General features: G+C 49.6%; 1 protein-coding gene and 1 long non-coding RNA gene across 3 annotated transcripts in view; one reads left to right on the top strand and one right to left on the bottom strand.

Moving 5' to 3' along the window:
* The window catches only part of LOC142886216 (uncharacterized), a 119256-nt gene that overhangs the window by 63818 nt on the left and 27938 nt on the right, over positions 1-27500 (top strand). Inside the window, exon 4 of one of the 2 annotated variants that reach the window (XR_012926393.1) lies at positions 13899-14036. The exons of the other annotated variant lie outside the window; for it this stretch is intronic. This is a non-coding gene — a long non-coding RNA (uncharacterized LOC142886216). Of the gene's footprint in view, positions 1-13898; positions 14037-27500 lie in introns of those variants that run through there. 2 annotated transcript variants of the gene reach the window in all.
* On the bottom strand, positions 228-5518 carry zfp36l1a (zinc finger protein 36, C3H type-like 1a). The gene is made up of 2 exons (XM_076023194.1): positions 5212-5518; positions 228-3943 (listed from the first exon to the last, which is right to left on the bottom strand). The coding sequence occupies exons 1-2, from the start codon at positions 5260-5262 to the stop codon at positions 2795-2797; spliced, it is 1200 nt and encodes a 399-aa protein (XP_075879309.1). The 5' UTR covers positions 5263-5518; the 3' UTR covers positions 228-2794.

The following is a 27500-nucleotide window of genomic DNA, read 5'->3' on the forward strand; positions in this document are numbered from 1 at the left end:
GAAGTTACCTTTTATACCAAATATCATTTTAATGTGGTGATTCTGGAATTGACTCTGGAGTGAACTGGACAGTCTTTGCTTAAGTGAGGCAAAGACTGATTATTCAAAAAGCTAATGTAGAACAGGCACAAGGTTTAAGTTTACAGTGTAAAACAAAGATCCCACCATGCAGCTTTCGCAGTTGCCATCGGCGCAGCAAAGCCCCTCAAACACAAACTCATTGCACATTGTGTCACTTTTCCAAAAATACGGGGTTTATTGACTTAACTGCAATCAATACTTACAAAAGAGGAGAAAAAAAAAGTTCTTTTTAATATAAACTCACAGAAATTACTGTAGTGAAAAAACATGGCTGGAAAAATACATTCAACTGTTTATTTTTTTTTTTTTACTTTCTTTGTGTCAAAATCTGCTCCACCTCTTCAAAAAAAACAAAAAAAACAACAATACGTGAAGGCATCACAGAGCTCGTGACTTTCCATAAAAAATAAATCACCGTCCGTCCTCCATTATCAAATATAAAAGGCGAACAAGCCTTAGCTACCTGGAATGTATCGACGAGGCACTTCCAATGGGCAAAGAGGAAGGGGGGCAGGGGGCGGGGCCAAGCAAGTGCATCAAGCATCCAAATCAAATATATATATATAATAAAAAAAAAATACAAGTAATAATACAAATAACTTTCCTCAACCCATTTGGTCACAGCTGTTGCTTGTTTAAACAGAGCGTTACTGGCATGTGGACAGAACCAGTCCAACTGGGAGGCTCTCGTAAACCAGTGAGGCTTCTGCAAACGCACCTTTGCTTTCACCCACCGTCAAGCCAAGAGCTGAAGCAACGTATCAACAGTCGTCTACTGTTACCGTCGGACTAGTTTCAGACGTCGGGACATAAAAAAAAAAAAAAGAAAGAAAGAAAGAAAGAAAGAAAGAAAGAAAAAAAAAAAAGAGTCAGGAATGAACACGAGTGAGTCTTTAACTTTAGCTGGAATTGCAGTCCAATGAGAAGGTGAGTCAAGAGGAGGAGTACAATAAATAATCAAAAACGCAAAAAAAACAAAACTGTTTTTTGCATTTTTTTTCTTTTTTTGCTTTAAATTAAGTTTCATTTTTGACAAAGTGTAGTTGCAGAACAAAAGTCATTGAAAGTACAATATATTAACTGTGGAAAAAGGAAAAAAAACTGACAAAAAACGTCTTCACAATCTTTAGATTAATATGGAAGATCATAATTTAACATAAAAGAAAATATATTCTATTGTTCATTATCCAGATAAATACAAAACAAAAAAAAAAATTAACAAAAAAATGCATATGATCACCAATAAATATGTTCTGATAAGTTAAATAAGCAGTGACAAGCAAACCTTCTGTCTGGAAAGTTTTTTTTTTTTTCAAACAATAAACCGTAATAATAACATTAATAAAAAATAATTATCAATAAGGAAAGCAAAGGGGGGAGGGGGGTGTGGGGGTGTAATGAGTACAGAGCGCTCAGAGGAGCAGGGGGGTGGGGGGGGGCGGGTGTATGGTAAAATAGCTTGGAGATCCGATCTTGTCAAGTCGCAGGACGCAGAACTGCACCATGGGAATGCTGGAAATCCCCAGACGGCCACGGGTGGGTGGAGGGGCGGGCGGGACCGGTGTAATGATCAGTTTGATATCAGGACCCCCACCCGAGAAAAACAACTACAAAAAAAGAGAGGGGGGGCGGGGGGGACCAAAAACAAAAAGCCAGTGACCAGCAACAGGAGGAGAAAACTTTGGGGAGGGAGGAGGGGAAACGGAAACCAACTTCCAGTTCAAAGTCCTCCCAGCAGACTCTCCCAGTCCACCATTACGTAAGAAGAAGCTTGAGAGAGGGGGGGGGGGGCTGGAGGGGTGAGAAAGAACCAAAAACAGTAGTCCGTTCACCCTTGACGCATGCAGGAAAACCGCCCCAGGCACTTTTTGTCTTTCATTTTCTTTTTTTAAATTTGTTAAAAACTATTCATCTTGTCAGGTTCTTTTATTTACGCGTTCATTCCGTCTCTTTTCTTTGCCTGAACTCAGTCTGTAAAGAGGGTGGTGGGGTGGTGGTGGGGGAGGAAGGAAAAAAAAAAAAAGGAGAAACAGCTGTGGAACACCTACGGCTGCGTTAGTGAGCGCCCTCTAGCTAGCTCAGAGGGGGTGAGGGTGGGGGGGGGGAGTGGTGTGTCAGGCTTAGGAGGGGGGGGGCGAGGCGGGGGAGGGGGCGGGGCTAGTGCAATGCACTAAACCTTTCCAAGGCCACTTGTGCTGCTACACATTCAAGAACGAATAGAGAAAGAGAAAGAAAAAAAAAACAAGTGGCACCTGGCGAAAAAACAGTCAATTCTTGTTCTCGTGATTTTCATTGTTCGATTTCCTCTCCTTTTTTTTGGCACTATGACACGTGGAGGGGGGAGGGTGGAGAGGGGTCGTGGTGGTGGTGGGGATGGCGGCTGGAACCTTTTAGTAAAACTTGCTGTACAGTTTGTTTTGTTTTTTTTTGCTTCTTCTCCTTCTCCTTGGCAAGGATGACATGATGAAGAGAGAGAGAGCGACAGAGTTCCCTTAATTGATGACATCCGTACGATGCTAACGAGGAGCTAACGCTGTGTCTTGCAGGGGTTTTGGGGGCGGGGCAGGGCCAGAGGTAGAGGGGAGTGCCGTGTTCTCTTTGTGTCATCGAACTATTCAGAGTCACTGGTTGATGGGGGAGAGGGAGGGTTGGTATGGTGGTGGTGGTGGTGGGTGGAGGGAACGGGGAGGGGGGGCGTCGACTCCACGCCGCTCTAGTCGTCGGAGATGGAGAGGCGGCTGAAGATGGGCAGGCGGCGGGTGGTGTCCAGCGTGGGCGACTCGGAGCCGCTCAGGCTGCCGCCGGAGCTGCTCTGGTAGCCGTCCTGGTCCGACAGCGAGTCGGGCGGGCTGGACGGCGACTCGAACATGTGCGGCGACTCCAGCATGGGCCTGAAGTAGTACGGCGTGCCCGTCGGGGAGGGGGGCGCCGGCACCGCCGGCACGTTGGAGACCTCTGGGCCGCCGCCGGGGCCGCCCACGCTGCCCAGCTGGCCCGGCCCGAACAGGTTGGCCAGCTCCTGGCTGGAGTAGGTGAAGGGGTTGCTGCTGGGCCACTCGGCCGCCTCGTCGGGGAAGAAGATGGGCGGCGGCGTGACCGAGGTGGGGCTGTCCCTGCGGCCGCCTGAGCTGGAGAAGCCGGCGAAGCTGTAGCTGTGCTGCAGCCGCGGCCGCTCCATCCTGTTGGAGGAGCTGAGCAGCGGCGACGAGGACGACGACTGCTGCTGCTGCGGCGGAGGCCCGCGGCGCTCCTCGGCGTTGTGGATGAAGTGGCAGCGGGGCCCGTACGGGCAGAATCCGATGGTGTGGAAGGTGCGGCACAGCTCCGTCTTGTACTTGGGGTGGCGGCTCAGGCTGCGCAGTTCGTGGATGCCGTGCGCAAACTGGCACTTGTCGCCGTACTTGCACGAGCCGCTCTCCTCGAAGGGCCGGCACAGCTCCGTCTTGTAGCGGCTGGAGTTGACCTGGCTGTTGCTGCCGCCGCTGCCGCTGCTGCCTCCGCTGCCCGTGGGGCTGGCGGGGCCCAGGCACTTGCTGAGGAGCCTCTCGCCCGTCTCGGAGAAGGAGCGGTCCCGCAGGCGGTTCTCCTTGTTGCTGCTGCCGCCGCCGCCGCCGACCCCCGTGATGAGCGAGGAGTGGTGCTCGGCCGCCTTCAGGCTGTTCAGGAACTGGTTCTGGCTGAACTTTGTGCTGCTGACCGAGTGCCGCCGCTGGTACACGCCCCCCACCGAGGGAGAGCCCACCGCCTTCCTGTCCAGCAGGGCTCCGGCGGGGCTGGAGAGGGGCACGTTGGTGCCAGTGCAAGGGACAGACATGGCGTGGGTAGCAGCCAGGTTGCTGTTGTAGCTGAGCAGCTTGTTGTTCTGCAAGAGGGGGGGGGGAGAAGGAAGGAAGGAAGGAAGGAAGGAAGGAGGAGAAAAGAACTATTTAGTGAAAAACAGCGACAGTCTGTGCACCCATAATACCGCCGCGCATCTCGGAAGAGGCGCTTGGAGGTTCCACCGTGCCCGACCACCAGCCCCCGGGGTTTTTCTTTTTCTTTTTTGGCTGTGAGGACGCTAACGGATGCAGGCCTATAGAACAGCAGCTGGTCTGGCACGCTGCCCCGCTGAGGAATGTGTGTGTGTGCCTGTTGTTTAGTAAATGGAGCAGCGGCAGCACATGAAGAGAGGCCGTAGGGCCACAGAGAGGCTGCACCACTGGGTAATCATCATTATCAAGAGTAGCTGAATTGCCCAACACACACACACACACACACACACACACACACACACACACACACACACACACACACACACACACACACACACACACACACACACACACACACACACGAGAGATAAAAGACTTAACTGGCGTTTGGAATTATTCAAAGATATGACACTTTTTCCCACCCTAAGTTGAAAGAGCTCGAAATCTCTATGCGTTTGTATTTTCGTAAAGTGTCCGGAAATCGAGTGGACGTGAACGCACCGGCGAGCCGTTAGCAGAGCAGAGCAGAGCAGGGCTCGGGTCACTCGGCCAGACCAGGCGGATCTGGTCAATGATTAGCGAGCATGTGGCTGCATCGTGACGAGTATTAAAAACAGGACGCTGCCGCGGAGGGGGAAATGTCAAAGAAAAAAGAAAAGTAAAATGGGCAACAACAACAAAAAAAAAAAAAAAAAAAAGGAAAAATGCCGCAAAAAGCCGCGTTCAGTTTTCGAGCGAGGCTGCTAAAGCGACTGGAGGCAGCACAGCCAAGTTCACTGGCTGGAACAAACTGTTGCTCCACTGCCGCGAACTCGCAGCGAGGCTTCGGCGCACTTTCCTAGCACACACGAGTGACACAAGTAGTCCTTCCGTCCGTCCGTCCGTTTTTTTTTTTTTTTTTTGGCCTTTTGCTACCCCCCCAACCACCTGACACACACTCGCAAACACACACTCTCGGCGAGAAGGCAACAAATCAAAACAGCGAGGCGGCCGCGAAAAAGGCCGCGGGCGTTGCAGCTCCATCATTCCTCCACAGCGGCTAACTCACCCGCTCGCTAGCAGGCTAGCACACACACACACACACACACACACACACACAGTCACGCACACAGACATACGTAGAGACGGGGAGAAAAAGTTTTTTTTTTTCTTCAATTACCTTGTTCATTACTTCAAAGTCGAAGAAAGGCGATACCACGGCGGTGGTCATCTTTGCACCGACCGGACTGTTGTGTTGTTGTGGGAGGGAGAGGAAAAAAAAATGAATAATAAAGTTTCTTGGTGAGTTGAGAGAGGGAGGGAAAAAAAACCAAGACAATAAACCCCCCAAAAAGAAAAAAAAAGTAGCGGCGCCTGTTAGGAAGTTTGCGCAGGTCTGCTGAGTTCTGCGGCCGGTTGGCTTCCCTGCACTGTTGCGTATGTATTGTTTGGACCCAGCAGAACTCCCCCTCTGCCCAGCACCAGCGCCGACATTTGCTTTATAATGCTTTTGCAGGAGGAGCCTGCGATGGGCGGCAACTTGCTGTTCAACTTCTCCCTCCTCCTCCCTCCCTCCCTCCTCTCTTCTTCCTTCCTCCTCTGTCTGTGGGGACAAACATGCAGTGGTTTGTCAGTTTGTCTGACATTACTACTCTGCCACACACTGTATTCCCCCCCCCTTTTTTTATTTTGTTGTATAGGTATGTTGTATAGGGTTTTTTTTTTTTTATTAAAAAGAAAAAAAAAAAAGAAAGAAAGAAAAAATAATATCCCTTGGCAGCCTGGACTCAAGTTTAAAAAAAAAACTAACAAACAAACAAATCAGATCTGCGTATGTTGGCGGGAACCTGGATTGTTAACAATCCGCAGAGAGAGAGAGAGAGAGAGAGAGAGAGAGAGAGAGAGAGAGAGAGAGAGAGAGAGAGTGGAACACTTACAGACTCTTTCATTCCCACTTGTAAGCAAAGTTCTGTCTTCTAACTTTTCTCCCTTTAATGTCTCGTCAGGCCCCCAGCCAGCAGTAAAGTCTGACTGGAGGAGAGAGAGAGGGGGAGAGAGAGAGAGAGAGAGAGAGAGAGAGAGAGAGAGAGAGAGAGAGAGAGAGTGAAAACTGGGCCGACAGACGGACGGACGGCACTCCTGGAGATCTCCTCTCCTCTCCCGACAGGAAGTGCAGCGCAGTGAGTTGTTTACTGGGAGGCGCTTGGCCGTCCTCGGCCCCTCCACCACCACCAGCAGCACCACCAGCCACTACTCTGTAATTAATTTACTCTTAATTGCCGGACTGTAAACGTCACTTTTGGGACTTTCCGGGGCGAAAATTCGGGCCGAGCGCTCTTTAACTCTTTCCCCACCACAGCAGTGCTTTTCCCTCCCTCCCTCCCTCCCTCGCCCCCTCCCCCCTCCTTCTCGTGTGTGCGCGCTTCTCTCGCTCTCTCTCTCTCTTTTTCCCTCCTCCTCTCTTCTTTCTCCCTTACTTACCAGCAGCGACACTTTTGTGTGTGTGTGTCATTCCTGCAGTTGGGGCCGATAGAACCCGATACGTGTGATCTCACCAGATTCAACCGCAGGCCCGAGTGGCAGCGGCGCTGCAGAGAGTGAAACTTATACAAATCTATTGTGTGGGCCTCCGTCATCGTCGCCGTCTTCCTCCCTGCGCTCCCTCCCCGTCCCCTTCCGATCCATGACGGAGCAGCCATCGGCCATGTGCAGAGTCAATGTCAGGGTTGGGTTGCAGCGGGGAAGCGGAGGGAAACAAGAAAAGAAAGAGAGGCAGGCCTTGGTGGAGGCGTGTGTGTGTGTGTGTGTGTGTGTGTGTGTGAACAGAGTGGGCGTGAAAGAAGCCGTCCGTAAAAAAAAACAGAAGAAGAAGAGAGGAGGAGGAGGGGTAGGAGGAGGAGGGAAAAAAGGTTGGAGCTCAAAGTTGGAGGTGGGGGATGAGGATGATGGCATGAGGAGGGAGATTTATGGGGGACGTTTATTACTACACCGAGCTTCCCCCCGGGAGGAGGGAGAGAAGGGAAGGAAGGGAAGGGAAGGGGGGAGGGGGCAGAAGAGGAGAGTGAGCAAAAACATTCCCTTTCCCCTTTCCCCTTCCTCCTCCCCTCCTTCTTCTTCTTCTTCTTCTTCTTCTTCTTGGGCTGCACACAGGAGCCACACGGGAGGCCGAGCCGAGCCGAGCCGAGCTGAGCCGAGCAGCTTTTTTCTTCTCCCCCCCGATGGAGGCAGGAGATGTTTTGGTGTCGCGCTCGGTGGAAGTAGATTTAAAGGACCAGCGAGTGGGATGGTGGTAGCATCTCATGGCGATCGATCGTTGCCGCAGATGGTTGTTGTTGTTGTTTTTTTGTTTTTTTTAATGACCCCCACACAGACACGCTGGTCTCCTGCCTGATGGAAGCTGCTCCCTCACAGATGAAACACAGCAGGCAGACAGATCCACAAGTGGTTGCTTGTATAAGAGCTTATTATTAGCAAGCGAAACCAAAAAAAAAACATCAGCCATTTAGTTTTAGTGACTTTATCTGCTTCGCAAGCGCACAGAGGTGATCTGGTTTTATGGGAGCAGAGTTGTGTAAATGTTACATAACGGGCCTTTTTTTCTTTAGCGTCATCGCGCCGTCTTGAGCTCTGATGGAACTCTTATCAGCGGGCTCACATGAGCCAAATTGCTTTTTGCCCAGACTCCTACTAAAGCCTGTCTTGAATCTGCAGACGCAACAGTAGATTCCTCACCAGTCACCTCAAAGGCTATCTGTATTTTACGTGCTGTCCCTTTTTGGAAAAAAAAAACAAGGCCTCGACGCAGCCGAGATAGAAGTCTGAGATATGAGTCAAGGTGTTGTGGATGTGGGGCGTGAGGTGCGAGTCTGTGTGTGTGTGTGTGTGTGTGTGTGTGTGTGTGTGTGTGTACTTTAACATAAGAAGAGTTTTTATGGGGCGGGTCTGCGTAGGGCACTCTCCCCCCCGGAGTGCTTTCACAAACGACCGGCCAGAGGCGGGGGGAGCGGGAGGGGGCGGCAGAAGGGGTGGGGGTGGGAGGGGGGGGGTGCAACAGACGTGTTGGAAATCACATCTGCAGTTCAAAGGGGCCTGTCGCCGATTGATAAAGTGGATCAGATGTGCTTGTCTCCCTCCCAGAGGAAAAGCAGGACACGGGGACGGGTGTCACAATCTTTTTACATTCCCCTAATAGCTGCGTGTAAAATGCTGCCGACAGACCATAATATGTAACGCATTAGGCAGAGTCCCACTTTCTTTTTTCCCTTTTTTTTTTTATTTTTTTATTGCGCGCCAGTAAACGCACCGGCGGGAGTGCGGCCGGAGCGGACAGAATCTGCTGCATATCAGAAGTACGCCAGGTCAACAAGGGCTGCGGGAAAAAAAAAAAAAAAAAAAGAAGTTAACAGCAGCAGCAGCAGCAGCAAAGGAGCCGCTGACTCTGGTGGAAATAACGTCTTCCTCTGCGGACCTCGGCCTCGAGGAGCCTGGCGGGTCGCATGCCTCTATGTTTTAATATGCTCAGACGCGCTCGCGCCGCCTCGTCACATAGCAGTTGGAGTGCTGCAGGCTCGGCGGCAGCCACCTGTTTCCTGTCAGCCCCGACATCTCGAAAAGATTAATAAAAAAAAGAAAAAAAGAAAAGTCAGGTGTGTTCTCATTTTTAACGAGCAGCAGAACGCCTCATGTTTTACCAAAGCCCTTCCCCGATGTGTCTGTGTGTGTGTATGTAAACGATCAACGATAAACGATATGTATCTCGTTGGGCATGTAGAAAGTCCAAATCCACATAAAATAACTGGTATGTTGTCGTTCTACTTACCTTCTTTTGGTTTTTAGACCTTTGTAGCGTCTTTGCATTTGGTGACTAATGTGGCTGCAGAAAACCTGCAGAACGGGTGATGCGGGGCTCACTTAAAGGTGACATTTTACACAGATGCTAAAAAGCCGTCCGTGTGGTTTGGTTGCCCTGTCGTCAGTCGTCAGCAATTCCGCTCCGCCGGCACGAAATTATAATTATCAAAAGTCCCGTTTTTCTTTCGCTCTTTCTTTTTTTTTTTTCGTCTCGGTAACGGTCAAAGCCGATGATGTGTATTTCAGGTTTTATGAGACAAGGCAGATTGTTTCTCCGTCGGGAGGAATGTGTGTTTTTATGGCTTTCAGGCCTCGGCCGTCTTTGACTGGAGCTCCAGCCTCCAGGGAGGAATCTCGTCTTTCCGTGCAGAGTTGATTTCTGCAGATTTGTGCTCCTCAGGGTCAGGGCCGCCCTCCTCTGGCTCATCAGCCCCGTATCGGCACTCTGATAGAGCCTCCGCTTCGTTAGTCACTCCTCCCGACTGGACGGCTTGATTCCTGCCTGCTGCACACACACACACACACACACACACACCTCACAGGGGAGGAGGACGGGCATGAGTCTTGAGGTCACTGATAAGCACCGAGTGGGATGACTGCATGTTAAAATGTTATCTAACTGAGCCGGAGATGAAAGAAATGCAACAAATTGGATTCAGCGGCCTGACATGTGCAGTTCTACGCGCTTGCCAACAGAGGGCAGAGTTCTGCCTTTCCCCTCTGCCTTCTCCCCTGCAGAATTCTTTTGTATGAACTCTCTTTTTTTCTTCATTTCTTCTTCTTCTTTTTTCTTTTTTTGTTGTTGCACAATTTAAAGCGTCTGTGTGTGTTTACTGGAGCTGTAAATCTAGACCTCAGAACGTTCCCAACGCGACTTCGACCTTTTTGATATCGCTCCAGCAACCCTGAAGCCCCACGATACGGCGCTGAGGCGGCCGAACGCTCAGGGCCACGCTGCGATTTCCCCCGCGAGCCTCAAGCGCGCACGTTCTCACAGTCGCCGTGCGGTAATCTCAGAAAGCCCACACCGACCGCGGGCCCAAGAAGCGATCTGGTCCGGTCGATGGGGAACGAGCGCGGCGTTTTTCGCCGCCTCGTTTTTCGCCGCCTAGAGGAGCGATGGTTCTGCTGGTCAGCTGCCAGTTTCAGGGGGATTGATGGCCTCTTCGAAAACGAATCGTCTGGCTTTGTTATCGGTCAGGATGCAACGTTTTGCCACACACACACACACACACGCACACACCAATGATATGTTTGCCCCAGTGCCTAGCTGAAGTCTTTACATTGACTCCCATGTGTTTTCCATTCTGTTCAACTGCAGTTCAAACCTCGCCTCTGAACTGACCTTCACCCTGCAAAATGCAGCAATAAAGTTGCAAAGAAATGTGAGCAATCGACCCCCAAAAAAACTCTTCACTTTGGATGAAATGTCCTCACTCCGGCGGTTAAAAACACGCTGCGGTCCTTACGGAGCTGTATTTCACCAGTATGCAGACACGCAAACACACACATTTTGTACTTCCAATTTCCCAATTCTGCCAAAAAAAGTGTGACCCCGTGTAAAGCGAGCACCACTGCCTCTTCACTAGAAACATTCTTTCACTGAAACCGTTCCAGTCAGACGTAACCGAGTCCGCAGCGTCTTACGATGCTGTTTACCCGACGCATAAAGCAAAATACACCACATGCACGAATAACACAGCCAGCTCCGACTTGTCAGAATTTATTCTCCGCTTAATTTATGCTTTGGTGTGTAATATTCGTTCTTCCATCGTCGCCAGTTGCGGTTACGGCTAAACAGACGGGAGGGGGTGACTTATGTTGCTGCTCCGTCCCGCCTGCTCCTCCGCCCCCCAAGAAAAAATACATCAGTGGGACTTGTTTTGTGTTTTTCTCCCTCAAATTGCGTTGCGACTGCTGGAAGTGGCGTTAAATGGAAGCGTTCCTCCAACGTCTAATTATCTCCACGCTACATTTCACCGCTTGAAGGCGAAGCGCCGTTGTTTTGCACGGCCTGGTGTTGCGGCCTGGCGCGGGCGACCCGACGCGCTGGCAGTGTTAAAACGAACACTCTGAAAAAAAAAAAAAAAAAGCTGAAGTATGAAAAATTGAGACGTTGCAAGCTCCTATTTTCTTTTTTTTTTTAAAAAGCCAGCGATTACTTAACAGCCCGACTTAACTTCCTGTTCCTGCAGGCGAAACACGCTTGTCTTGTGAAACGCCGATGTACAACAGCCAATCGTGCTTGATTCAAGCTTGATTGTTAAGCAATCTGTGGTCGGCGAGCCTCGAAGCCGGAGCTCAGCGAGGTTTGATTTAAAAACCGCTTAAGAAAAGAAAAAAAGGCTGGTGGGTTTCTTCTTTTTTTAATAAGTTTTTTTTTTCCTCCAAACGCAGAAATTTGTTTGCGCTGGGCTCTCGGCAGGCCGGGATGCCACGGCGGCCTCCCTTTTCAAGTCTCCTGGTATGTTTACCAAAAATTCAAATGGGACGACTTGTGGTCGGAACTGGCCTCAGAGGAGGAGAGGGCCGGGGGTTCGGTGGGAGAGAGGGGAGAGGGCGGGGGGAGGGGGATTTGGGATAAGAACAAGCAGCGATTAATTGTCCATAAGAGTAGCCGCAGCATTGTTAGTGGTGAACCGCCAGCTGCTCTCGCTCATGTCGTTCCCATGAAGCGCTCCAAGCGTGCCCCCGTCGGCCCGACTCGCTGGGAGGCGGCTTGCAGCATCCAGCACATGTGACATCACCGCCGCTGTGACCAGAAAATCAAATGATAATAATCGTCACAAAAACAAGAGGAAAGAAAGAAGTTAACCTCTGCACGCCTTTGCAAGTGGAATGTCCCAGAAAATCCTGGAGATGAATTTCATGTGTCCGTCTTGGAGGAGAGCCCTGCAGGGAGCAAGTTGTTGGGAAAGCAGGAGGCGGAACTCGGAAGACGGTGATTGGGCGAACCTTTGGCCCGGGCCAATCACGTTTGCCTCAAGTTTTAATCCGTCTCGACATCGGGGCTGTGCACTGCGCCTTCACCCTGCTGTTTGTTTAGAAAGTCGGGAGGGAAGAGTGAGCGCTGGCCAAAGTTCTTGAAGAAGAACGAAGGAACGTCCTCACTCTGACACGAACCTTGTGCACTGGGGTGCTTTATCGTGTCTCCTGCCAAAGCCGGTTTGGTGGGAAATTAAAATGAAGATCACGTCGTCCACTGATGGAAGCCGTCACTATGGTCATTTCTTATTTAGTTTTTTAGTTTTTTTTATCTGAAGATACGATCCAGTTTGGCTGCTTGGATCTTCAGCAGCAGATGTCGTCCCTGCTAGCTTGTCCTACCTCCTTCTTCCTACATTCCAATAAGGTTCATTGTGTTTCTCCACTGTGTTTAATTGTGTGACTTCTTCTGACAAAATAAGAAATCACATGATTTGCCCATTCTTCCTGTTCTTCTGTCCTTTTTTTGAGGCCAGCTTTTGAAGCAGCCTCTTTATGCACAGAGGGCGCTGATGGGTTAAGAGAGTTCTCCAAAAAGTGCCCTCAACTGGAGGTTGACAAGATGGATGAGCGAGATTCACAAAACTTTTTTTCCATTGTGGAAAATAAAAATATTTTGATCGTCGTCACCAACTGGCAGCCAAGTAGACGAAGAAGAGCGACACAATGTTCTCGGTTCAATGTAAGGGCGCCCTAAAATAGCGGCACTAGCAAGCGGGTCGCCGCCTGAAGGGAGGTCCAGCGTCCGTTTGAGCGCTGACATTAGAGGAGAGGTTGCATCTAGCAGCGAGAAGAAGAAGAAGAGGAGCCCTCTGACTCCCTGACCCGGTTTCCTGGAGCAACAATCTGCCCGCCTGTGCGCCTGACTCGTGGGAAGGGAGAGTTTGACTTTTCCGGCCGCAGCGGAAGACGCACAGGTCAAAATCATCAAGAGCAGATGAGACACTTTTTTACGGGGAAAGAACGAAGGCGACGTCTGTTTTGTTGCCTGTTTTGTTGCCTGTTTTGTTGCCTGTTTTGTTGCCTGTTGTGTTGGGTTGGACTCCACTGGGGCCCCGGATGGACCCCGACCCCCGGGTGCAGGTGTCGTGACCATGCGGCGGACGCTGAAACAGGATCTTCCTCGACTCCTCCTCACTCAACGCAAGCGGGAATCAAGGAAGGGGAAAAAAAGAGAGAAGAGAAACGAAATCAATGGGCTTTGTGTGGCGTGGAAACAGTGGAGGCCATTCTCCACCGAGGCCCCTGTCCCATCTGTCCCTGCTCTCCAGCACTCCCAGAGCCAACAAGCGGCCCTGTGTGGCCGCTGCTGGACTAGAGTTACACCGTCCATGTGTCCGGCTGCGCTGGACGACGCAGACAGACGCCCCTCACCCTCCTCACCCTTCTCCCCCCGGCTCCTCCCACCTCCCACGCAGCTCTTCTCACGGCTCGGTCCCTGTCGTTTTTTCACTGACTCTGCGACGGCTCACCTGTCGCGGTAACATCGTCTCCGTTCCACTTTTAACCATCAGAGCCTTTTTTTTTTTGGTTGCGTTCGCTGACGGCATGATGCAACAAAAAAAAGTGGTCCTTTGATTTTACATTTCAGCTTCAGCTTTGCGTTGACAAATCTTGAGATCTACCGACGTTTTAACACCATCAGCAGCAGCATCACATGAGCTGTGTGTCGACCTGCAGGTCAGGTGACCCTCCTGTGACAGGAAGTCTGAGCTCTGGTCCTTCCTTGGCCTCCTGTTTTGCATGACTCTTACGTTCAGCCAGGCCTTAACGGACTTTAAGGAGCCCTTTTCTCCAAAGCCTCGATTCCAGAAATACACCCGGAGCCTCTGGAGGGGAGCAGTAACGTCTAACATTTAAAAGATGATTTCCACCCTTGCAAGCAGCAGCTCTGAACCGAGGCCGAGGTCCAGATGATTTTTTTTTTCTCAGACAAAACTACCTTTTGGCTGCTTTGAGGTCTCTGGGGTCCAGAATGCCGCTCCTCTCTTCTTCTTCTTCTTCTTCTTCTTCTTCCTTTTTCTTTGGCAGTGAAAGAAAGTGCAGATGTGAGGTCTCCGCCGGGTCGGCCCAGCAGCAGCAGCAACAGCAGCAACAGAAGAAGAAGAAGAAGAAGAATCGGCCCATTGGCTTGACATTGCTGGCCCAAAGCTGTGTCTCTCTGCATCCAGGGCACAGCCTCCTGGCCGGTCCAACACCGGGGGTCTGGCTGCCTGTCTGCCAAACTGCGGCAGCTTTTTGGGTCAAATAATGTGTTTGTCAGGGCCGCACGGAGCTCGCTTTGTGTGTTTGCGTTCACAGAAGCCGGTGTGAGGTTCAAATTGTTGCCCCGGACATGTTTGAAATTATTTCCTCAATCAGCCGTTAACAAAACAATTAAAAACCCAAAGAGCTTTGGGTCAGTTTTCAGGGATGATTGGGGGTCAATTCAGGGGGCAGAACCATAATCAGCTGCTATTACTATAAAAAAAATAAGAGCAATTGAAAAAAATGAAAGGAAGAAAGAAGATGAATGGCGCCTGATGGGGTTTTGGTTTGATGTCAGCGCCGCCGTGCCCTCAGACACACACTGCAGCTCCTGCTGGTGTGTGTGTGTGGGCGCCGAGTATGTGTGCATCTGCAACATGTGTGACTGCGCACTTCCAGTAAGAACCATTAGTGTCACATCGGGCCCGAGCGCCAGCCCACGTGAGCACTCTCATTATTGCTGCGTTGCGCGACACAGCTGAATATGGAAACACTTTTTTTTTTTGCTTGTTAAATACTTTCGGGTTTGCCTCTTTTTCTCCCTCCTCTGCCTCTCGCTCTTTTACCAAGTCTAGTAAAAAAAAAAAAAAAAAAATGAATGGCTTTCCCAGAACCCAGTCTTTATTGTCACCCCCTTAGCCTCACCCCTCCCCACTCGTAAATAAAGGCACATTTACCAGCTGACAGCCTCCAACAACTCACCCTCAAAAAAAAACGAAACCTCAGAAAACTTCATACCATTACCAGGCTGTTCAGCCAAACCGCTTCCAGAGCTCCTCCCTGTTTCTTCCTCTTCACTGAAACCTTCCAAGTGTCTGTTAACCCGGTGATGTTGACCTCACGTCCAAACGCTGGTGGGAACCGTGTGAACTCCATTAATCTACTTCTTTTTTTTTTTTATGCAATATAAAACGATCTTCAACAGGCTATTAAATCCTTGCAACTGTCTAAGCCGTTCTTGTTGTTGTACAGTTTGCTCCAAGTTTAATAAAACTCCCGACAGGCTGAGCAGCTACAAGTGGGCCATGATGGAGCTGCGGCCACAATGTAATTCTTTTTTTTTTTTTTCCACACTACAAGCATTTCAAGTGAAATGCTTGGCTGCAAGCTCCGGTGGAACGATGGCATTCGCACAGGTTCAGCCGTCCAAAAAAAAACCCCCAAAATCCCCCCCCCAAAAAACCCCTCTAAATATTTAGCCCTCTGTTTACAGCTTCCTGCTAAAACACAGGCATCCACGTGCTCGGAAGGGGACAAAAACAAGGCGTTCTCAGAGGGCGGAGTCAAGGCGTGGCTTAGGGGTGCAGTCACTAACCCTGGCGAGGTGTCAGTGCCCTTTGTGACATCACAGCGGTTGATTTCCAATTGCTGCCCCGTTTAACGCACTCTGTGAGAGTAAAGTGTGTCGAGCCAAAGGGGCGAATCGTGGAATTTTCTCATTTCAGAGGCATTCATTGACAGGATGGAGTCACGTATTATTCTTGGGAAACGAGAACCCGTGACCTTTTGAAGAGAAAAATAATTTGACGTTTGACTCATCTCGCTTTGACAGAACGACGCAATTGATGTCATCCGAGAACACCAACGCACAGTGTTGATACAGTGAGACTAAAGAAATGGAGATGAAACGGAGGGAGGCGGGGCATTCACACCATCAGCCTGCTTTCTCTCCATCACATTCAACCTCTGGCCACTCCCACCCGCCTCACATGGCGACAGTCACCCATGCCGAGCGGCACCCTCTGACAGACACGGGGTCCACCGGCGAGTGGGCGGCACCTGAAACGCCGTTCAGAGCTTCCACCGGGGGCCTCGCTCTCTGCCTTCCCGCAGTCTTGCTGCCGCATGACTCACCGCGCCTGCAGATACCACCGAAATCACTCAGAATCTCTTTCCAAAAAACAAAGCACACGACACACACACACACATCCGCGCTGACGCAAACGCAGAGTCTCCGGTGGCCGTGTGGCCGGGGCTAATATCACCCTGGAAAGGTCGACGTCTTAAGGTTTTCATTTTTCTTTCCCTTTTCTTCTGCTTATTTCTTTTCTCTCCCTTGTGGCTTTTTTCTTCTTCTTCTTTTTTTTTTTTTAAATGGACTTGATCCAGTGTCTGTACTGGTCCCAGCACACAGGAAATGAGCCGGCCACCGGCCTCAATAGCCTCAAGTGGCTTTTTTTTCTTCCTTCTTTTTTTCCTTAAAGCAAATGTGAGGTCGAACGCGTTGACACGCAGTTCAACGCAGGAGGACGTTTTCGCGTACGAAGCCCGAGCGGTTCCTCCCCGCCTTCCCCGGGGGTCGGAGCGGTGATTTATCTCCGCCGAGGTAATGCCGAGGTCGGCGCCCCGCGAAACGCTTCGACGGCACCCAGCCGGGTGGGAGGTGGGGGGGAGGGTGGCAGGGAGATGACGGAGGTGGGAGGGTGGAGGGGCTTCCAGCCGGCGTGATGGATGAAAAGTGTTCCGTCTTGTTTGTGCAGCCCTGACTGGGGGAGGCCGCTCGCCGCTCCGTGTGCTGATTAACGGAAACCGTTCCCGCCGACCTGCGGTGACGCATCCTCACCTGCCACCTGCCACCTGCCACAGCTCAGGTTCTGCCATCATTTCCCCCAACATTTCTATTTTTCCTGAGAAAAAGCGCCGCAGGATCTCATCCAGGCCCCGTCAGCTTTCAGCATGCTCCAAACCCTCCTATTTTCCAGCCAATCGGGCGGCAGAGTAGCGGACAAGGACCGCTGGGTGGGGATGGATGGATGTGTAGCAGTGCTTAGAAAATAAAATAAAACTGCAGCTTATTTTTTTAATGGTCTGGATCGATTCAGCTGAGCCAAGATCCGTGAGAAAATGCAGCCAGAGTTCGTGTTTACACCGAAGCAAAACGCAGCAGGTTTTTATGTCTTTACGGGCCCTATAAATAAATAAGCGCATGTGGAAAAAGCTGCCAATCGGCTAGCGCCGGTACATGTTGCCGTCATTAACACACCTTAAAGGTCCCACTTTGCTTTTCTGCTACCACTTTGAACGCTGAAACCTTTTCTGTGTCGAGGAACTTTGTAGAAATGGCCCCTCAAAAAAATCCATCCCAACGTCTTTTGCTTCACTCTTTGGCCCTCTGTGATGTCACTAAGGGCACCTCCCCCAGGTCAGTAGTATCAGCCTCTGACTTGTTTTCATCCCTTTCTAAACACGTGGACGGTCCAAGCTAAGCATCAGTTTTAGCAGGCAGCTAAAGTCCAACAGGAGGCAGTAAACAGAGGGCTAAATGTGCAGGGTTTTTTTGGTTTGGGGGGGGATAAGTAATATGCTGCAGTTGCTCCACTGGAGCCCCGACGTGTTTATATTGTGTTTATATGACGAGTCCTTTAAATTTGACGGCCTGAGGGAGTCGAGGAGCGCCGCCGTTCTTCCCCTTCCACGTCTGGCCATCGTTTTTTTTTCTCTCTCTCTCTCTCTCTCTCTCTCTCTCTCTCTCTTTTTAGCCATCAGCTCCACACGTTTAGGGGCTATGACAAACTTCCACCCCCCTCCCCCCACGTCCCCTTCCTCTCCTCCCAACCGGCCATGCACAGCTGCTTACGTGGACCTGAAGCTGTTTTTCTGCCATTTAAATGGAAATGAGAAAAGCAACAAACAGAGGAAAAATAATAAGACAGCTGAAGAAAGGCAGAGAGAGAGAGAGAGAGAGAAGCAGAAAGAGGGGAGGGAAGGGAGGCAGGCGGGCGAGCGAGCGGCAGCGCTGGGAGAAAGTGCGCAGTCATGCTGCAGGAATGCTGGAGGGGGGGATTGTTGGCGTGACTGCCCCATTTTTCACAGCCATAATCAGAGCCAGCTGTCAGAGGGAGAGAGCAGCCATAGGATGGAGGAGCAGGGAGGGAGGACGGGTGGTGAGGGGTGGGGTGGGGGGGGAGGAGCTGATAGAGGGTGAGATAATCCCCCCCTGCCCACCCTCCCACATCCCCTTCCTCCCTTCCTCCCTCCCTCCCGCCCTCCCTCATCTTGTGTGTCAGCGTGTTTTGGTTGTGTAAGAGAAAATGTCTGGAGAGGTTCTGCAGCAGCAGCAGCAGCAGCTGTTGCTGCAGCCCGGCCTCGGCGGCGGCGGCGGGTGAAAACATTGGTGCCTGACCCGCAGATATGAGGGACGGTTCCTGTTTGATCCCGCCCCTTGTTGTGCCGCGTCACCGCCGTGGTGGCCTTCGCCGAGGCCGCGAGGTGTCCGCCGCTCCGCTGCCAGTTCGCTCCGAGCGCGCGGATCATTTCGCTGCATGTCTTTTTTAATCTATGGCAACTTTTATTTTAGCGCAAATGCACACCGAGGCACTCGTGATCTCAAAATATTGAGCGTTAAGGTACAGAGGATCGTCTGTGGATTACGGGTTGCCATTCACACGCGGCTCAAACTCTTATTCTCACCGCCACCGTTGCAGATTTTCAAGAAGAAACGGAGTCCCAGGGGCAGACGCTCATTGTTGAAAAAGTAGCACAAGACTGACGCTACTAAGACTGAAGGTAAAAAGAACTATTGAGACGTTAAAAAGAAAAAAAGAGTTTTATCTTACATGCATCATGGATGCACTGGTGCCGGTGCTGCGACAGCTCGGCTTGCGCTGGACGTGAACCCCTCCAGTGTTTATGTTTAGTCTGCAGCCGTGTGGTACATTCCTCAGCACCGGGAGGCTCTGCTGGGGTTTGTCCTGCGACATATATATATATGAGTGTGTGTGTGTGTGTGTGTGTGTGTGTGTTCGTCCGCCGTCCTGTGGAACGTCAACGGCATTTGTGGGTCAAACTCCGATCCCCGGCGTTTCGAGGTTCCATCAATCAGCGGTGAAACTCTGCTGACATGAGCAGCAACTCTGGAACACACGAAACAGCGGCAATTAACCAGAAGAAGAAAAAGAAAGCAAATCAATCAAGAGGTAATTGAACAGGCCCCCTAAGTATGTTTTAAGTGTGTTTTTTTTATGCCCCCCCCCCGTCTCTACCCACACTTGCCTTACAAAACATAAGCCATGACTCAGTTGTAGAGGCGATAATATCCATTCATGAGAAAAGTACATTTGGCCCGTTGATGCGTCACATGCTGCCGCAGCCCCTCAACGCGTGCTTTCCAAGGTGGGTAGAAAATATTTATTTTTGCTGTTATGTTTTATTAGAGTTCAATTTTCGTGGAGGCTGAGTGCTTCAGAAGCCAGAGGAGCTATTTTCGGTGTCCGACAAACTCCCCTCTTTGCCCACTTCCTGTGCTCGGCTGCGACAGATGTGAAAAGCCAGCAGTGACAGCAGCTCACTGTAGAGGAGGCGGCTCTGTGATGTTTTGGAAGGGGACTTTTTTTTTTTGGTGTTGGGTAAAAAATAAAAATTTCAAAAAAACAAATTACGTGCCGCAAGTAACGGGCGACCCATGTAAGTGTGAAATCCCACACACATTTGTCGTCCAATCACACTTATCGCTCGAAAGATTTTTCACGGCTAGTTTTTGTGTAGTTCTGGGGGTTTAAAGGTCCCACTTTAAGGAAAGCTTCCCCGTCTCCATCCACTCAGTGAAACCTCCAGAAATGCAAAACATTCATTCTTGTTCAGCTTTTTTGTTTGCTCTGCTTTCTCTAAAGTTCAAGCCTTAGCTTTGTGATGTCACAAATGGCACTTACACCACAGTGACACCAGTGACTCCGGTTTCAATGGTTTCAACGCCCTCAGCCAGGTGTAATTGTCTTTATCCCCTTCTCAACATGCGGAATGTCCTGCCAAACGTTTTTGCCACAAAGGCTGCTTAATTGCTGTGTTTGGAGTGTAATTAAAGATACGCGTTCTAGTTCACCAAATTTTTTGGATAAAGAAAGAAATTCACAAGAATCTGACAACGGCTATAACAGCGCTTCTGTGGAGCAGCCTTAAAAGTCTAAATGCTCAAAATAAATACACATTCTGAGCACATCCAAACAGCTTGTTATTATAAATAACAACACATAATTTGGCACCGTTTCAACAAAAGCCATTTAACAATATGGGTGGAAAAAGAAGGTATGACTCACGTATTATCTCCCTCCTTTCACCACCGTCTGTGCCCGCCATGACTCAAGACGGATTAGCTAGAATGGCAATAGCGAGCGCTGTGCTGAGTGAGATGCTCTCACTTTCGGTCACTCTTGGACCGCTACTAACAGTCTGCTTAGGGCCAAAATGAGTGCCTCCCCAAGATATTGCAGTGCTAACTGTAGCTAGCATCTTTTCCGTAGCTCGCCTGTAATTCAGCATTTCCCCACCAGTTTTTTCTTCTTTTTTTTTTGTCACTGGGAATGATATATTTCTATGTTCTCTTTAATGAAACGCCCACTCTCCTATAATAAGTCTGGACCCACTCTGTGCCTTCAGTATCCTGACAAAGTGCTGCTTGCGAACCGCTTTTGTGTGAACATAACGAGACTTGGCGTGTGAGTCGGCGCTGTGTTCTCTCCTCTGCCCAGGAGTTGTTTGTTGGCGGGACCGAGTGGCCTGCAGCCTCCCTGCCGGCGCAGGCCAAAGTGGAATGGGTTCAAACTCTGGACTTTTGACTGTGTGTGTATGTGTGTGTGTGTGTGTGTGTGTGTGTGTGTGTGTGTGGACTCTTTCTTCATCTGGACCCGACTGGTCCATTTCTCAGAACCCCAGGGGCACAGTGACCCTGGCACATCCCGTATGGTGTTTCTGTGAGTCACTAATCTATCGGCCACAGAACAAAAGGTGAGACCATGTCTGGATTGGATTTTAAAAACAAGGAAAAAAAAAAACAATCTTCTCCGATTGTCAGGCTTGTGTAAAAGTAAAGTGTATCTTTTGTTGACTTCTAAATTTTCACTTTATTTGAAAAAAAAGAGAGAAAAGCGGCACTTTTTGTGTCCCTACTTCATTTGTCTTTCATCGAGAACATTTATTATTTTTTTTCTGGTCTTGAAACACACAAAGACAAAAAAAAACCCAAAAAACCCCAAAGCGGGACGCTTGCCTCGACTCTTCTTGCTCTTCTTTTTTTTGTTATTTCGTCTAACCGTCTTGTCAACCATCTGAGGCGACGATTCGTCCTCGCCTGCTAGCTGTGCGACCAACCAGAGCCGTCCTGCGCCCCGCAGCCGAGCGCCTTGGGTACTTTCCAGAGCACTTTCTCCTTTTTGGCAATCTGCGGCCTTGTTTACAGAGCAGCCCAATATCCTGGCGACACCACAGACTGTGAGTCACGCTTTGATCTGAGCTGCTGTCAGTTCAGGGTTCAGTCCACAAACAATATTGCACAACGTGAGCCGCGCACGTTTGGGTTTTTTTTTCCTTTGGAGGCCGAATAAATTTTTACCTTCTGAGCAGTTTAAAAGGGTTTAAAAATATTATAAATATATATATATGTATGTACATATATGTGTATACATATATACATACATACATAAATAAATATATATATATATATATACATATATATATATGTATATATATATATACATATATATATACACACACACATATATGTATATATATATATACATATGATGAGAAAAGTATACACGGTGTATACTTATCTCATCAGTATTGATCATCTGAGGACCAATATGGGAACTTGGCCTTGATTGGCCGCATCCGACGCTGAGCGGCGGCGGCGGCACCGAGTGCAGTGTCACGTTGCTTTGCTTCGTTTTCGTGTCTTTTTTTCACACATGAGGCGCTCGCTCGCTTGTTCGCTCACTTGTTCGCTCGCTTGTTCGCTCGCTCAGCCTCGTGCAGCCACTGCAGGAACTTATGTCACTTCCTCCTCTTATCGCCTTGATGTGGAAAGAGGAAGCCCCCTTACTTTCCCCAGACCTACTTTATCTCAGTGCGGCTCCGCGTGCGACTCGGCGAGTGCAAATAACCCCGATTCTTCAAACGTCTTGTGTTTTTTTTTTGTTGTTGTTTTTTTTCGTCTTCTTCGTGTGTGTTGAAGAGAACAGGATGTCGGGGGTTGCTTTCAAAATCCTCACCAGGCTTCTTCTTCCTCTCTGTCCTCTTACTGTATGAGTAAAAGTGCTGAACACAGTGTGGAACATGCAGAGGAGGTCGAGACGAGACTCGAGCTCTTCCACTCTTTGATGCGGCCCGCCTAGGTGGGAGGCGTCTCACTGCCGCTTAACCCGTTGTTGCCCACACGAGAAAGAGCGCGGCGCACGAAAAGGCACAACAACATCCTCTCACTGGAAATCCCATTGTCGTTGTTTGGTGTTGTTGTTTCGTCTTGACGGTATTTGACGCCGTCCTTTCCATGAGGTTGTCGTTTAGACGGACGCTGTGCCTTGTTGTCATCAGCGCTGAAGTGTTGATGTGTTGCTAAGATGACAAAGGTTTATTGAAGATACATGAGGTTAAAAAAGAGGTTTAAAAGAAGAGGTATTTTTCATTGATAACCATGTGTAAAGTGAGGAGCTCGGTCACCCGGGAGGAGCTTGGAGCCAGCTGAGGTGGCTCGGGCATCTGTTTCGGATGCCTCCTGGACGCCTCCCTGTAGTTGTGTTCCGGGCATGTCCCACCGGGAGGAGACCCCGAGGAAGACCCAGGACACGCTGGAGGGACTACGTCTCTCGGCTGGCCTGGGAACGCCTTGGGGTCCCGCTGGGGGTGCTATAGGAGGTGGCCTGGGTGTCTCTGCTGAGAATGCTGCCCCCGTGACCCGACTCCGGATAAGTGGCAGAAGATGGAAGGATGGATGGATGATAAACATGTCACAAATACACACTGTGATTAAAAAAAAAAAAAAAAAAGTCATTGCCAAAGGTTAAAAAAAATAATAGATTATTATGTATTTTTTTTAATTGTGCATCTTAAATCCAATATTTAATCCACTGACTTGATCGAAGGCACATTGGGGGACCTCTAGAGGTTCATACTCAGCTGGTGTCAAAGGTCAAGAGTGTGGAAATGAACAGTGATCCTCCTGATGGTGTCGTGATGGAACCCAGGAGGAGCTATCAATGACCTGCGTCGGCCTTTTGATGAACATCTGGCATTCTACCGTGACTGGGTGCAAAGGTGACTTTCGAGATGCCGGAGATCACCCTTCAGGTGACGTGCTTGTCGTTGCTGCTGCTGTGCCCAAAGGTCAATGTGATCTGAGGATTTTGCTCTGCTGAGCTCCGGAACAGTAGCGTCTGCACAACGGACCTCTACCTGCCTGACATCCTCCTGCGTTCGTCCAGGGGAGGGCAGGGCTAAGTGGGTTTAAACGGCGGCGCTGTCGCTTCCTCTGGGAAACCTGCTGCTGCTGCTGCTGCTGCTGCTGCTGCTGCTGCCAGCGTGACAAACAGCATCACTTGAAGGTGGTTTGCCCTTCACTTCAGTGCTGCATGCGAGTGGGAGTGATGGAAATGTCAGGACTCGTTTTTTTTTTCTTCTCTCTTCTGGTTCTTGCTCTTTCTCAGCGGCCGGGCCGGGTTCCTCTCATTCAGCTCGCGCAGGCCCACATGAAAGCAGACGAAGAAGGTGGATTGTGTAACTGTGTCTCGCGTCGTCCTCAAAATGCAAATGCTATGAAAATAACGTCTTGAAATTATAGCAACAGGCCTCCCGATAATTTCCTGTTGCGGTGCTTAAACTCTGCTATTTCTGCTCGGCCCTGTTTATTTTGGAGGAGGGTGGGGGCGGAGGGTGCGGGAGGGGCGGGAGAGCCGGGCCTGGGGAAGAGGACGGGGGACCGTGGACACATAATCCTCCGAGAGAAAAAAAAGAAGTGATTTATTTATGAATTCCAGAGCAGAAACTCCCCTCCTGAGAGCCGGCCAGCCTGCCAGAAGTCATTGGCTGATGTTTACAGGACTGGATTGGCTAATTCCCATGGTGCAGTGTGCCTGCAGCGCTATCTTATTTATACAAGGCCTGATATAGGAGAACAGAGGGGGTTTATTTTGGGATATTCCCCATAGATGGATCCAATTTCTCCGGCTGGAACGGTTTCCTCCATACGTGCTCTGCTTCAGGTCCCGGCGGCGCAGCAACGTGCGCCGCTTGTTTTTTGCGCGGCGCCGTGCGGGAATCGGTGTCGGGACGTCCCGGGTGAAAATGAAGAGTCGGTGGTGGGGCGGGGGGGAAGCAGCAGGGAGAGGGCTGGTGGACAGGAAGTGGAAGCGTTGTAAATGTTCACCGAATCCCGTGTGTCAAAACCAAGGATGTACTATCAGAACTGGATAGTGGACGGCGTGGAAATTATTTCCCAGTGGCCACTTGAGGTACTGCAGCCAAAATAAATAAATAACATAAAATAAATTCAATAAAAAACCGATACGGCTCAAAAAGCTTTTCTCCCATTAGACCACAATAGAAAAAGATAAAAAAAAAAAAAAAAAAAAAAGCACCTGTATAACAGCTGACAGGATGACCTTTGACCTGAAACATGGTTCATAACAAATCTATTATATTCCAGTCATGGTCTTCACTAAAATATTCCCAGTGTGACATCACCACGTTGTACGTGCTGCTGTGTCTCGGCCCGTTCTGATTGGCTGGTGCGTCCTGAGGCATCATGGAAGTTATAGAAGCCTAGTGTGAAGAGCTACATGCGCTATGGGGGCCGCATCATGCGAAAGCCAAAAAGAAGAAAAAGAGGAACTTTTTCGGCGTATGCTGCCGAGTGAGCAACTGCATTGAAATGAACGCACGGCCATGTTGGACCCCAGTTGGTCCGGGGAACGAGCGGCTCTGCCACGCCTCCGGTGGCCAGTTCAAACAACCGCCGTTTGATTGCTGTTTTCTTTTTGCCAAAGCAAACCGGGATTTGTACGAATTGGGGCGGGAGGGAAAAAAAAAGACCCTCGCTGTCTCAGATATGCAAAACCTGCGAGTGTCGGAATATTTACCCGGCGAGCGCTCGGTGAGTAATGTCTTGGAACGGCCCGCAGCGAGCTCTGAGCAGCGAGCTCCAAGGGCCGTTCTGACAGACTGTAAACGTTTCAGTAATGAAGCACAAACACGCGGAGACGGTGCGGCGCTCCAGATTTGCGATGTTGAAGGAGCAGCTGCCGCCTTTTTGTGCGCTGGGAAAACAACCTCGCTCTTTCTCAGAGCCGCCTTTTTGTACTGCGGGTCGTTCAGTGATGGCACGGTGGGGAAGGAACTGACACTCCGACACTGGGCCTCCCCCAAACGCTGCTTAGGTGCGTTTAGTCAACCAGTTTCCTGGAAGCTGAAAGCCTTCAGTTCCTAATAGAGCCGTCCTCACCAAACTGGGCAAAGGAAAGTTCAGGAAGTCCCTTTGTGGGACCTACCAAAGGCAGACGTTGATGGGTTTTGGGAGTTTCTTAGTGACAAACAGTTGACTTCAGACTGTGGCTGATCCTCTCCTCCAATCAAATTGCCGCAGCGCTGCAATGTAACTTTGCAAGGGATCTTCATCGCTCAGATTTCAACACTGTCGTCTGGCTGACCCGACTTTTCCGATAGAAACATCTTTCAGTTGGCCTCAATTTTTTTTTCCTGGATTTCAAACCGAGACAGCTTCCTTCTTTTTTTTTTTTATAAGCAAGAGAAGCCAGAGCGCAGGAATGAAGAAGTGAGTGCGACTTAATACAACCAAAGGCCAGGACGAAGAGGCAACTTCGGGTGGGAAACTGTGGTGTGGGTCAGCTTGGATTGCTGCAATGGGGGTCAGTTTTATCCAAACAGTTTTATCACTTGGAGAAGAAGACAGAGGACGAGAAGAGTGAATGCTTTCCTTCATTGATTGACTGGTTTTTAGCAGGTCATGTGTGTCCAGTGTCGCCCAGTGCGGCCAACAAGAACCCTCGAAAGTTGATCCCATTGGGTCTCCCGGGTTTGCTGTTGCTAGACAGGCCAGAGTGAGAATCCAATAGTATAGATACAGATATAAATATGCATATACATAATGATGATTCAAATATAGAAATGTAAAAAGACACACATACATGCATGTACATATATTTGAAATATAAATATGTACATAAATAATAAACACTTAAACGTATAACAGTGCACAGTTTGTTTTTTGTCGCTGCTGTCCATCCAGAAACTATTTGTCTGTGATTAGAAGTGGAAGAACTCAGAATTTTTGGAGGACTGTTGGTCGAGTCGCAGTCTCGGCATTTGACAACCAGGACCACAGAGAGCTTGACTGACACCACATTCGTCCTGACCCACGTGCCACCCAGTCCTAAAGTCTGAAACATCCGCTGAACGGTAGAAAACATTCCATGCCTCTCATGGCTCTTTTTGCATTAGTCCCCTTTTAGTTAGCCCCATGGCGGCTCTGAACAGATACCTAGATGAAGAAGCAGCCGGTGAGAGAGAGAGAGAGAGAGAGAGAGAGAGAGAGAGAGAGAGAGAGAGAGAGAGAGAGAGAGATCACTTAGCTTCCTCCTGCACTTCCTCTCCATGTTATTGTTTGTTGGGTATTTTTCCACTGGCGGCGAGTGCCATATCTGGTTTCAGGTGCACATGCGCTAGCGCACGTGCACCTTGAGCGCAGCGTTGACGCGGACGGATGAGTTACGTCTCGCACCATAACAGTCGGGCCAGAGCGCCGCTTTGTTTCTTCTGACCGGGGCGAAAAAAAAACAAAACAAAAAAAAAAACGCTGCTAATGGACAACAGACGGTCTAATCAGTTCGAGCTGAGGAAGCCAGCTGGAATTAAAACATGACTGGACTCCCACCGAGCTGTGACCACCGTCCCCGGGGCATGACTGCAGGAAAACCAAAACGCTGTTATTATGCATTCGCGTAATCATTTGTTAGCTGCGCTGTGGGATCGTCGTGCCTTGAGAACTGGGGAAGTGAAACGTTGTCCGCGTGGAAACGTCAGAGGAGCGACCGTGGATGCCTGACGGATTGGCTGAGACGTGCACTCACAGTTACAGTTGGATCCGCCGTTTTTGTCTCACGAGGAGATTGAGACTGGATCCAATTGTAAATATACAAAGACAACTTTTTGCCAGCGAGATTCTCGTGGAGCTTGTTTCCGAGATCTGTTCCCCCTTGCTGAATTAGATTTAGATATATTTAGGTCCTGGCTAAAACGTCGCGAACCATCATCAGGCTGTTATTGGTGCTTAGAAAGTGTGTCTTGTCCATAGTTACTTCAATACTGTGTTCTTTCTTTGGTCGTTTGTCAAAAATGCAAAAGGAAGTGGGAGTTTGGTTAGCATCTAGAATCTCCCCGCTAGACGGCTTGCTATCTGGCTCGCTAACACATTCCTTGCTTTGGCGGTACATTTTCCCCACGCATAAACATTGTGGTGTGTGTTTTTTTTTTTTTTTTTTCCCGATGGAAATGATTTTGGTGTTGCCTTCACTGTCCATATTAAATTTTTGCTAATGAGCGCAGCACAGTTAGCGAAAACTCCCCAGACAAGCAGCATAGAGTAGGGAATGATTTCCGAAAAAA

Source organism: Nelusetta ayraudi, unplaced genomic scaffold, assembly GCF_046127955.1.
Source record: "Nelusetta ayraudi isolate G7.1 ecotype Tasmania unplaced genomic scaffold, CSIRO-AGI_Nayr_v1 ptg000015l, whole genome shotgun sequence".
Taxonomy (NCBI): Eukaryota; Metazoa; Chordata; class Actinopteri; order Tetraodontiformes; family Monacanthidae; genus Nelusetta; species Nelusetta ayraudi.